This window comes from Epinephelus moara, chromosome 3 (assembly GCF_006386435.1).
Source record: "Epinephelus moara isolate mb chromosome 3, YSFRI_EMoa_1.0, whole genome shotgun sequence".
Taxonomy (NCBI): Eukaryota; Metazoa; Chordata; class Actinopteri; order Perciformes; family Serranidae; genus Epinephelus; species Epinephelus moara.
The window spans coordinates 6,468,545-6,481,195 of record NC_065508.1 but is presented as its reverse complement, the minus strand read 5'-3'; the positions used below and the strand labels follow the sequence as shown (position 1 = coordinate 6,481,195).

Genomic DNA, 12,651 nt, shown 5'->3' with positions numbered 1-12,651 from the left:
CAAAAGCGAGAACCTTTTTTCAGAGGAAAGTGAGGAAGCAGGAGGAGAGGAAGAGGTTGACAGCAACAGAAGAAAAAAAAACTTGAGTTGAACAAAAGTCTTTTCTTGGCTCTGATTAGATATTGGAGTGTGACCTCAGGCAATATTCTGCCTGCTCCGTCTGGAAACCCCCTTATCCTCCAAAAACACTCCCCTTGTCTGGTCTAGACTCTTTGTGTGTGCCTGCGTACGTGTGTGTGTGTGTGTGTGTCTGTGAGTGATGCTAACACAGTGACTCAGCCCTTAATGACAGGCTGAGCCACCTGCTTCTAACCCCTTTACACACACAGGCACACACACACACAGCTGCACACAACCTTCCTCAAACCATCTCACCTGAATTCTGACAATGTTTCCAGTCAGGAACATCATACAGTGCACACACACACACACACATACCACCTTACCTCACTCCTCATATCATTCGTCAGCTCCTCACAGGTAGGGGTTACCTCATCAGTGATGTCATTTTTCGGCACACCTAACCACCCATCTGTCTTCAGATTGTTCTCCTGCATGGCTGAGCTCAACACGGATCAATATAGGTTTTTTATACCTGCTGGCAGAAACTCAGAGGATTAAAGAGGAAGTGTGATGAAAGCTGACTTGAGGCTCTTTAGTGCTGGATCTCTGCAGTAACTGAAAATACATGAAAATAAATAAAACAAATGAATGTGTGTGTGATTTAAAGGCGTGTTATAGGTGTAGTGTACTGAATAACTGCAAAGCAGATGTTTTGGCCCATGCCTTTCTGATAATTCTAACATAGCTTTTATGAAAAAATATGTGATTTTTCATAAAAATTGTCACCAGTTCCACAACTTTATGGCTCTTGACCCATCAGTGATCGACAGCGGTTGCATTTTGTGACCAGCTCGCAACTCGCAAAGACTGATTTTCCTTGTTATATCTATATTTGAATGCTCTGAAAATTGAAATGATCAATAAATCGACAAGAAAACAACAAACATTTGAGAAAATCAGAAAAATTATTTCTAAAAAAAAAATTGTACAGCACAGTTTTTTTTCTTGCTTTTTTTCTCCTGATCATTATCTTGCAACTCCTCAAATTTATTTTATGACTAAGTCTAGTTAAATTACTACAGTTTTAGTCAAAGAAAAGTGTGACGTTTTATTTTCGGTTATTCATCAGATTATATTGAACATTTCAGTCAACATAGTTGAGCAAAAAAACTAATAATTTTGTCATTTTAGTCACTTATTTAACAAAAGAATCATGATCATAATCATGTTAAGGCTGTCATAGCCTCTCTCAGTGCTGTCACCATCTAATCGCTCAATCTTCACACTAATGGCTGTTGTAGAAAAATATCGCCAGACTTGTTGAATTCTGGTATTGTTTTTTTTTTTTTTTTTTTGCCTTTGCTGTCATATTTGGCTGTAGCTTTTAGCAAGCAACCAGGCAACATTTGGAGTTTTTGTCTCCTGAAAACTCAAATGATGGATGTGTTTGGTGATATCTGAAGTCACTAATTATGAATATTTAAAACAGTTTTATTTGTGATTTCTGTTTTTTAACGTCATCTGACAAATAATGATGTGCTTTGTGCTCATAAACGCTCTCTGCTCACTTCTCAGACACTGTTACAAGAATGTAAGTGTAGTGTTTAAATAGATGCAAATTATTTTTGAGCTGAAGCTTTTGATTGTTCATTGTCTGAACAAGTGTCAAATTATATATCCTTGGGGCTCATCTGTATTTATCTCTTTAATCATTTGATCTCTTGTCATTTCTGTGCTCTGCCAGTTCCTTTGTCTCACTCTCCAGGCCTAGACTGTAATTAGACTGCCCATGACTGACGAAAATCAGAGATATGATCACAATTTTTCTCTTTCTCCATCCTTACAAATGGTTGACCATCAATGTAGAAGTTTAACTCCTGTTACTCTGCATTCAGGGGCGTCATGTTGTCGTCATGTTGGTGAAAGCCAGTATGATGTTCCATCTAATTGTAGTTGACAGCCACTTACTGTGACAATCATGCATTGTTTGTGAACAGATCTTTTATTATATATCTGCTCAAAGTTGAATCCTCTCCTCCTTTAACCTCCTTTGTTGTACGTGAGCTCACAGTTTTCACCTTATTGTCACCGCACAGTTTACTTCCTGTGTTGTTTCCATCAGTGCCCACTGTCTGTTTTCACTGCTGCGTGACAAAGTTACTGGAGGACCTTTAGTAGTGTTAGAGCTTAATAAACCCCTAAATGTTCCTTTAGCAGTGAAAAAACAGCTCCTTGCACCTTATTTATCAAACATGAAATATCTTCTATCACCTGAAAGATGTTTTTTTTTTCTTTTCAGACTTTATGATAATCCAGAACAGTGAATTTATACGCACAGAAATTGTGGTGAGGTAAAGGTTTATTCCTAATCCCGGCTCCAAATTTAGCTGCAGTGCAGTTTCAAAGCATGACGGAGGAGGTAAAGACCCTGTCACACCTAAGCCCCGCCGCGTTACGTCATCGCCTCATACGATACTGCATGAGACTTTAAATAAGAGACTCACAGTGACAATGACAGGGATGCAGGGATGCCAGTTTCCGTGGTAACCAGAGAACTTGTTCTGTTGTTCCCATGCAAGGATAGTAATTTGATAATAGCAAAATAAAAGGTCACTCTGATACCACTGTTTTAATCTGCCAACAGAGCAGGACAGCAGAGTGGGAAAATTGGACTCATTTTTTTGCTATCAGAGACCAGTGAAAACGTTTTTGTCTGGAGGATTAAACAGGGTTAAAAGCACTTAAAATGTGCTTTTTCTGATCTCATCATTCACCTTATAATGTCACCCAAAACATTTTTGTTTATAAAACACTGTAAAATATGCTTTTAATATTTTTAAAGTTACATTTTAAACTTTTATCTTAGATTTTCTAAAAATTTAAGTTTTTTTGGAAATTAAATTTAGTTTAAGATAACTTAAGTCAAGTAATGATCCCTAATCCTGTCGGTTCGTGTTTGTCATTGTGCGGCCCAGCTGGTCAGCCCACTCAATTCAGTCCTTTCTCCACTCAAGCTTAACACCACTTTCAACATGTGTTTGAAAAGTTTCTCGTTTCCAGTCGATCCAGCACCCTCACATTGCTTTGACTGTTTCTATATGACTGTTGGCTTGGACAATAGAGCGTAGAACACAGAGAGAAAAAGCAGAAATGAAACATGCCTGCTCGCTCTCACACTTTTATGTGCAAGACGAACACTGGTTAACACTTAGTGTATAGTCTCGTATGCTCTCAGCATATTAGGGTTTGTGTGTACAGAGTGCGAAATAACAAGCTGCAAACAGCATGCTGCATTTTAACTGAGCATAACTGTGGATCGTCACTGTATTTCTGAGTATTTTCAAAGCATGGTGATATTCCTTATTTTTCTTACTGACGGCAAATAAATGATTTAATTACTCGGTCCTGTTAACAAGTATTGCCCACATACACCGTCCTGCTGCTGTGAATATTCACACATGAATTCACAGCTGAAAATAGTACAGTAATAGAAAGGTTTGGTCTCTTTTGAACCAGAGTGTCTGCAGATTAATTCCATACCTGATGTGTTATGATACTCTAATGTTAAGCAAGATATGAGATGAATAAATCCCCACTTTTGTTATCTCTGCTGCCATCTGAACTGTAAGGGACCCAGGAGGGACAATGCCACCAGGCGCAGCTGCGCCGTGTGCCCGCTGCCATGACTGCGACCTGGTTTTATTCTCTTCCCAGCACGGCATCATACCACACCGGGTGTGTTTCAGAGGCGGAGCAGTTGCCTGCCTGGTTTTGTAAACTTGTAGATTTTGTTGATTTGGTCATTTTTCTTTATGTGTGCTTCCTCTATAAGTACCTTCTGTATGTAGGCAGTTAAATGGTTTCTTTTTCTGTCCGTTTTCATTGTGCTATTTCCCACGTCGTCGTGCTGTAGCCTGCAGACAAAGTTTTTTCCGCTGAAATCCAGTTATGATTGACATGGATCAAAAATTTGTGGTTATTATAGTTCATTCATGCTCACCATTATACTGTATCTATATTTTACATACGGCATTGAGAATTGTCTAGAGTGGTAGTGATCAACCTGGGCAGCCACTTAAGCCCTGTTTCCACCAAGCACTTTCAGTATGGTACCTTTGGAACCAAAAGTAACCCTTTAGAGATGGTACCTAGACCCTAGTGTTTCCACTGCAAACAGTACTCTTAAATGTGGGCGATGTTGTTGTCACTCACTGCTCCGTCTAGCACTCACTGTATTTCCTCTTTTATCAGTCTGCACCTCGTTTATTGTCCACAAAACGAGGCTGCACGCCAACATTTTCTCCAAAAATTTCTTTATTGATTTTAACACTGGAGTGGTCCCGTAATACATTCAGATGCATAGTTGAGGTACAGCAACAGTAACAAAGTACTGAAGAAAGGTTCCAGCTTAATTCCCGCCCACCAGAACAACCTAAATTCACCCACCCAGAACAGAAAAACAACCCTTAAGAGGTCACACACTCACACCCAGGCACACAGAGGACATGCAAACAATGACAACAAACAAAGAGTAAATAAGCAGGTTAACAATTGAAGTAAGGTAGACACATAAGTACTCAAAACGGAGAGGGGAAAAGAATAAATAAATAAATGAATAAATTTAAGTAAATAAACAAGTAAAGAATTAAAAGAATTAAAAAAATAATAATAAAAATGAATAAATCGAATAAAGTAAAGTAAGTAAAAATAAGATAAGGGGGGGGGGGTGCAGTGCTATGCCAACATTTTCAGAACAACAAAGAACAGGCTGTCCTGAGAGTCTCTCTCGATGGGATATTTAAACTTAGCGGGTTTGTGCATTTAGTCTTTCTCAGGCAAGCTCAGGGGTTAAGCGTCACCGGAGCCGATGTTTTTTTTTTTCTCCGAGTGAGAATTACAATATATGCAGTTCACATAATCCTGATGAAATTAGTATTTATTTTTAAATGCTTTAAGATCCACTTATTACTAAAAGTGTATGTCATCAAAGAGAGACAATAAAAACTAAAGTAATGGTCAAAGTTGTCACATTAAATTTTAAGGTGTGCTGATGGATTCGAGTCGTCAACTCATGCATCGAGTAACATTACAAGTAAACATTCCACTTTAAAAGTCGCTGGCAGTCGGCCCACTGAATTATTTTTCTCCGACTACAGCTGCTGTGAGAGGCAGCAAAACATCCTTTCATTTTATAGTTACAGTCTACTGATAAAACTCTCCATGATAGGAACAGTGGCTCGGCTCTGACCAGAGTGATCGTTCGCTATTGACCAATCAACAGACTGCAGTGTTCACAGCTCCACCTTTTAGTACCAGATCTGTGTGCTAGGTACCCCAACAGAGGGGTGACCAAAAATGGGGACGGTACAGAACGGTTCCATTGGTACCATCCACAACTTTTCACAGTGGAAACGGAAAAAACGCTCACAGAACTGAATTCAACTGTACGTACTGCTTGGTGGAAACTGGGCTTTAGTCACCTGGTACTACTGAGTGCAGTTTTCTTATTCGTTGTTAGTTCAGTATGTTTTCATTGGATTGGTATAGAATAATGGCAGCCTTATAAGTCAGATCTGTTTCCTTTCATTTCTCTGTTTGTGAGAGCAGTTTGAAATATCACGTTTCAGTTTTACGTTTCATTTCTTAGCTTAAAATCTCTAATAACCGTTGCTCTTGCTATTACAATTGCTTAACTAATTTCTGAAATAATTTGTTTCCTTTTTAATTATAAGAGAAAACCAAATAAAAAGTACCCTGTGTTTATTCTCCAGATGACTGATGGTGAGAGTGTGAGTCACTCTACTTAAAAACAGCATGGAGTAAAAGGGAAACTGTATTTGAAATGAAATGTGCTGAATAATAAGATAAAAATTAAGAGTCATATCGGCGTAATCGGTAGTTTTACACTGTAAAAAAAAAAAAAAGGACTTGTGCTATTACTGTGACGTTTGATGTTTGCTCTTAACAAAAGTAAAGTTTCTGCACTTGAGTAAAATTTTTCAGCACTCATTACCGCCCTTACTGTAAGACAACACTACAAAGTTTCTTCTGGTCTTGGGCTCTTTTATGTACACCACACAGGCTGCTTGTCAAGTCATTTAAAGGCTCAGATGCTGCAGCACTTTCACTCTCAGTGGTTATAACCACCGCAGCACATTATCAGTGCAGGAATACTATTTTCAGCTCCTCGAGTCTCGGTATAACATGCACACATTGTGATACTGAGCTCAGAGCTGGGTTTGACTCAAATGGTTTCCCTTTTAAGTTGTTTCCCGAGATGCTGGAGAGCGTGAGATAGTTGCTTTAGCTGTCATTAGACGGCTGCTTTAAAAGGGGCATTCCAAAGAAAACTGCCCCATTACTGCCGCTAATTTTCCCCTGCAGGTTTCCCAACAACAAACAGGGCTGCAAAAACGTGACTTACAGAAACCGGTGTCATGTTTCCAAAACATTCAAGTGTGACTGATCAACAGTCAAAATAAAACTGCTCAGGATCGCTGTTTTGATGTTATCCACACAGTCATTTCAGGGAACACGGGTGATTTCGAAAAAGGATGTTAAGTTCATCATCTCGGTATCAAAAGAAGTACCAACATTCATTGTTATTAATGCTGCTATCCATCAGTATTCTTCACAGTTGATATCTATTATAAATGCTTTAATGGGGCAGTCTGTTGAGATCATCTGAGGTTTAATCAAAAGCTATTTCAGTTCACTTTTATCCTCTGCAGTATTAACATAGACAGAAAAATCCATACTAGCCTAAGGGCACATTCAGACTCTTGATAGCCCTCTGGCAAAGCAACAAAATGGTGTGTTGGTTGTGTTCATGTCCAGTTTGAAGACAAGCAGCTGTTTATACTTTCACCTTTAAGGCAGGACTACAGCGATTACGGTATATTCGCAGCAAATTGTTTCTTTGTTTAAGTGCAGGCAAGGTAAACTGCTGAAGTTGCACAGTTCTACAAGCTACATGCTACAAGATTTTGTACCTAGAGTTGAGCGTTCTTCCCCACTTTATTCCCCAATCAAATTTTTCTTTGAACAATGCTCTCAACATGGGACTGTCCTCAAAAATGTCACAGTCATATCGGTGTATGCTAAGAGCTTCAACTTAAATGCAGTGCTATGCCAACATTTTCAGAACAACAAAGAACCTTTTGATGGTTTGATAGGGGAGTGTCATGTTCATCCACAGCATAGAAGTGCTTCAACTGTGACGTATGTAATATTATCTATGAGAAATAAGAAATGGCTCTTCCATTTTTAGCTCTACAGATGCAAAATGTTGCGCGTATTCGATTGGCCGAAGTGATGCATTGCCAAATAATGTTGCACTGTTTGTGTTGCACCATTCTCGGAACCCATCGGCTGTATTCGGCGTCTGACTTTCGGCAGACGGCGATACAGCCTCTGGGGGCAGACCCCCGATTTTTTGGCATTCCGGTTTGATTTGGGCGGAGGAGGCAAATTTCCGTTTCTGACTTCCGTTTATATATAAGTAAATATGCTGAACCATTGCGATGGATTCAGAGTTTGCAGTGACGCCAGTTATGTTCCGCCTCATTAGTTCACCGCACGGACTGTTAAACCTGGCAACAACTGCAGCCGGCTCAAGCGTGATTGGTCAATATCACGCGGACTACAAAGAGCCTACAACCGGAAACCAGGGCTCTTCCTCTCTTCTTCCGGAGGCAAGATCTCCGGGGTTTGCCTAGTCTCTTTCAAACAGACTCTTCATTCAGTGAATGTAGAGTCTGTATATAGAGACTAGTGTTGCACATAAGTTGAGTCAGGACCAAACCTTTTCCAACCAGAAGTCATTTTTGTTTGTCTGTTTCACTGTCACGCTGCATTAATGCAGTGCTCCCAGGGAAATAAATAAGGAGTCACGCAGTGCTGTCAGTGTGAACACAGCCTGAGGGTGAACCCTGTGTTTACAATAAGTGGAATTTACCCTGATAAAGGCCTGTATATGTTGAAGCTTGTTTATGTGTCTGAGTCTGAAACTCCTCCATGATGTAACGGTGACAGACTGGTGATGTGAAGATGTTTCCGTCGGGATCAGGGAGCCAAAAGTCCCATCTCCCTCTTCTAGTACTCCCTTATCTCTCTTTAAATGTATTCACCACATGTGTATAGAGTAATGTAATGTATACAGAGCTTACAGGTGGAAGCCCTCAGCTGGTCATGTTTGTTTAATGCCTTTGGTGCATTTGGCTCAGACCTAATTTTTAGCTAGTTAAGTCACTCTTGATATTTGGTTGGCAATCTATTACTGTCTTGTTGTAAACAAATTTGATTCATGCACTAGCAGTAACACTTTTAATTATTTATTGTTGTGCTCAGTTAGCCTGCTGCATCACTGGGTGAAGATGAAGAGATGAAGGCGAGAATAGATGTGGAAGAGACCATAAAACTAATATAGGGGGGTGGATAAATCCTGTGACTGGACGAAGGGAAGGAAAAGAGTTCAGGTGTGTAATGAAGGTGTGAGAATAGGAGGGAAGGAAGGAAAAGAGAGGTAAAAGGTAAAAGAGAGGTGTGAAGGAGCACAGAAACGTGAAGGAAAATAGCCTGGGCAGTGGAAGGGCGGAGGGCAGTAAGAGAAGATGAGGAGAGGAGAAGGGAGGAAGGGCGTGGTGGGACAGACAGAGGGAGGGGAGGGAGGATCGCAGTGGTGAGACAGGTTGACTGACTCAGTCACATTCCTGTCGTCCAGATTTATAGTGGCTCGGGGTCCTGAAACAGGCCCGGAGCCGCGGCCAAATTACAGTCATCGAGAGCATTCCTCTGCTGCAAACACAGGTTAGCAGCCGGGCCGCGCTAAGTGCTAGGTGCTGCCTGTTGACAAATGACTTCCTTTGAAGGGCACAAAGAGAGAGACTGGATATTTACTGTGTGAGGGCACAGAGTCGAGCTGTCTGTGTTTCTTTTGTTGGAAAACATTTTTTGCTAAAAGTAGAGATGAAGAATGTGAGATGGTTTGTTTGTGTGTGTGTGTTTGGGTGTGTGTCTGCTCGTATCTGTGGAGTGTTTTTCAAATGTGGGAACTTAACTTGTGTAGAATAAACCAGTGAAACCAACTGGCGACATCAGCTCCCAGTGGAGGGTCCCACACACACACACACACACGCTCAGACACAATTTCACGTCACACTCTGAGACACGCACTGAGACAGGATGGGAACAAAAGAGTGTGATGACCTGTGTTCAGGCTATCTTTGTGTTTAATAGCAGGTTCCCAGACTACTAATAGTGCTAATAGCCTATCAGACCCAGGACCAGGGCTGGGGGCCGCGGACGTGACCTGACGAGTGTGTGTGTGTGTGTGTGTGTGCGTTTAAAAGACAAAAAGACAGAGAAATGGCAACATTCATGAAGCGTGTGTGTACTTATGATGTCCTCAGTGACAAAATGCAAGACAGAAAAGAGTGATTATGGTGGTGTTAATGTATGTGTGTGTGTGTGTGTGTGTGTGTGTGTGTGTGTTTCCTCCAGGCGTTCACAGGCACCAGTCCCAGGACCTCTCAGGGTACTACTCCCTCCCTCCAGGCGGTGTCGGCCAGATCACTCCCTCCATGAGCTGGTGAGTCTCTCACACACACACACACACACACACACACACACACACATACACACACACACATATCTGTACATGCTGTGACTCACTCAGTCCTTTGTGTACTTGTGATGACCTTGTCACTGTGTAACTCAACAATCTTTCCCTAACATGAAAGGAATACAGGTTTGTCTTTCACATGATGAGAATCAGTGCAGAGCTGAAGCTATTAGTCGATTAATCGATCTATTGATAGAGAGAAAATGAATTGGTAGCTATTTTGATGATTGATTGATAAATCACAAACAATGGTGACCGACGCAAAAAGCCAAATAGCCCTATCTAGAGCCAGTGTTTGGTTTGTCCATTCTTGGCTACTGTAGAAACATGGCGGACTCCGTGGACAAGGACCCGCTCACTCTGTAGATATAAACGTCTTATTCTAAGGTAACAAAAACTAGAAGATTCTCATTTGATTGTCCTGTTTTTCTGACCGTTCTGTGACAGTAAACTGAATATCTTTGCATTTTGGACTGTTGGTTGAGACAAAATAAGGAATCTGGATATGTCATCTTGCACTTTAGTCAATTGTGATGGCCATTATTAAACTGTGTTCTGATATTTTATTGACCATTAAATCGATAAGTTGAAAAATGAATTAGCAGTTTAATCAATAATGTAAAATATAGTTTAGCCCCACACACATGCTTCTGCTTTTCAGTCCAAACTCTGGTGTTTTTCCATCACAGAATTCGAACCATTAACCAATTACTAATCTAACCCCTCACCCTCAAACATTCATTTTCCCCAAAAAAGTCATCTGCTAATCTTCATCACTCTTCTCTACCTTCCTAAACACCATCATCATTATCATCATCATCATCTCCGCAGCATTACATCAACACACACATTCACATACACACTGTGACCTGGGTCAGTGTTACATACATCACTGTCTCACCTGGTGTCATATTAGCTAACCTAAGGCCCCCGTTGGCATGGAAACCACCTCCTTTGATCCTCTGTGTTTTGGACTCGTACTTAAACTCGTGGCCTCTGGTGAAAACAAAAGGAATGTCGACAACTGTGAAATTGTGAAAGAAATGACAACAAATGTGTTGAGTAGCAAATTATTACAAACATGATTTCAGACACTGAAGGTTTCTATCTGTGTAGTCACATGCAAGTGCCCTGAGTGCATGTTTTTACTGGCTAATATTAAATTAACAGTAAAGAGACTTAATGTGGTTTAAAACTGGATGTTGTTGCCCAGAGATCATCTTACTAATGGAGAAGAGTTAATGCAATATTCTTGTTTAATACAGTACCTTCACATCTGAATATGTGAATAACCGTCTTCCTCAAGATGTGGTGGATTCTGGGAAATGTTGGCAGGTTCAGGCCTTTGAATAAACTAGCAAAGACCCCCAAATTAGATACCAAAATTAGCATGTTTTTGGCTTTTATCCATGACATTGTGTTTTAGTTTTTAAGCCCGAGTCTTGATTTTGCCAATTGTTCCTTAGGGGATGGAGCAGCAGCAGCAGCAGCAGCAGGGGTAAAGAACGTTCTGTAGTGAGAGGCGTCTGTAACGGCCACATCTGCTCCATATTTAGCCGTTTCACTTAGAGTTTCAATTCTGAGTCAATTGTGAGCAAGCGATGTCATGCTGGTTGATTGTGAACTTGTAATGTCAGACTTCCATTGATTTATGGATCAACACAAATCCATTTATTACAACCTACAGCATCTGTGCCTGGACAAAATCCCCTGCAGGAACAGTTAAAGGCTTACATCAAATGTCACGGAGATTTGGAAACGGAAGCTTAAAACTTTGTGCATTTGTACACATACATGTGTGTTTATGTCTGTTTTTCATGTGTCTGTAGGACGAGCTGTCTGTCCCCAGACATTTCTCAAGTCTGTGATTTACAGGCGTTTTATCTTTTTCAGACACTTCACTATGGATTTTCACAAATATTATTAACAGCTAATCTCCTTTAACCCAGATTATCTGCTTGTTTTGGCCCCTTGTAGTGTGCATCTTTGTTGAAGGAGGAGAGGAGGGGAGAACATAGAGAACGAGTGGTTAAATGTCAAACTGTTGTTTTCACTATTAGCCTGGTCTCCCCTCCTGTCCCTCCACGACCACCTCCACATGTCTCTCGGGCCTGTTGGCTGGTCGGGTAGTTGCCTCGGAGCAGGAGGGGGTCAGGAATTATTTGAGATGGGTTTTGTTGTTTGAAAGGATGTAGCTTTGCAGTGGCAACTGCTGTGGTGGGAGTTCAAGTCTCGCAAACGTGTTGGATTATTAAATACAGTGTGAAACGAGAGCTAAAGGGAAAGCTACAAAGCCTCTTAAACTTCTATCAACCAAAGGGTGAGAGTGTAGCACAGTTTCCTCCTGTCCTCCTAAAGGAACAGTTCACCTCTGTATCTGAATTGCATATTTTTCCTCTTACCTGTAGTGCTTTTATCAGTCTAGATTGTTTTGGTGTGAGTTGCAGAGTGTTGGAGGTATCGGCCATAGAAATGTCTGCCTAGAACTAGACAGCACTTGGCTTGTGGGGCTCAACAGCAATGTGTCTTTCCAGACAGTCGGAACTGTCATGATTTCTGGAAAGAAATATTGCTATTGAGTTTTTCAAATGTATTTTTGGCACTTTGAGTGCGCCAAGTGCCATCTAGTTCCATTACCTTGGAGAGAAGGCAGACATCTTTATGGCTGATAACTCCAACACTCGCCAACTTGCACCGAAACAATGCAGACTGATAAATAGTGCCACAGGTAAGAGGAAAATATGTTTTTGATTTTGGGGTGAACTATCCCTTTAAGGAACAATGGCCTGTAAGTGTTTGGCCTATAGCTCCTTTTACACTGCCAGATTTTCCGCGAATGTTGGGGCGTTTTGCCGGCAAGCTGCGAGCGTTTAGACACACAGAGCCGGATTGGCGAGTTGATCCGAGGGGCCCAATTTTCCGCCTCATAGGGTAGACATATTGGTGGAACCCTTTTAGTTTAAACA

The 12,651-nt window shown here is 40.9% G+C and overlaps 1 protein-coding gene across 6 annotated transcripts in view; it reads left to right on the top strand.

Annotated features, from left to right (window-relative positions):
- Nucleotides 1-12,651, top strand: part of tcf7 (transcription factor 7) — a 92,187-nt gene that overhangs the window by 59,449 nt on the left and 20,087 nt on the right. For all 6 annotated transcript variants that reach the window (XM_050037946.1, XM_050037936.1, XM_050037928.1 and 3 more), the window contains exon 5: nucleotides 9,565-9,652. In XM_050037946.1, coding sequence (XP_049893903.1) covers nucleotides 9,565-9,652 — 88 coding nt within the window. The remainder of the gene's footprint in view (nucleotides 1-9,564; nucleotides 9,653-12,651) is intronic.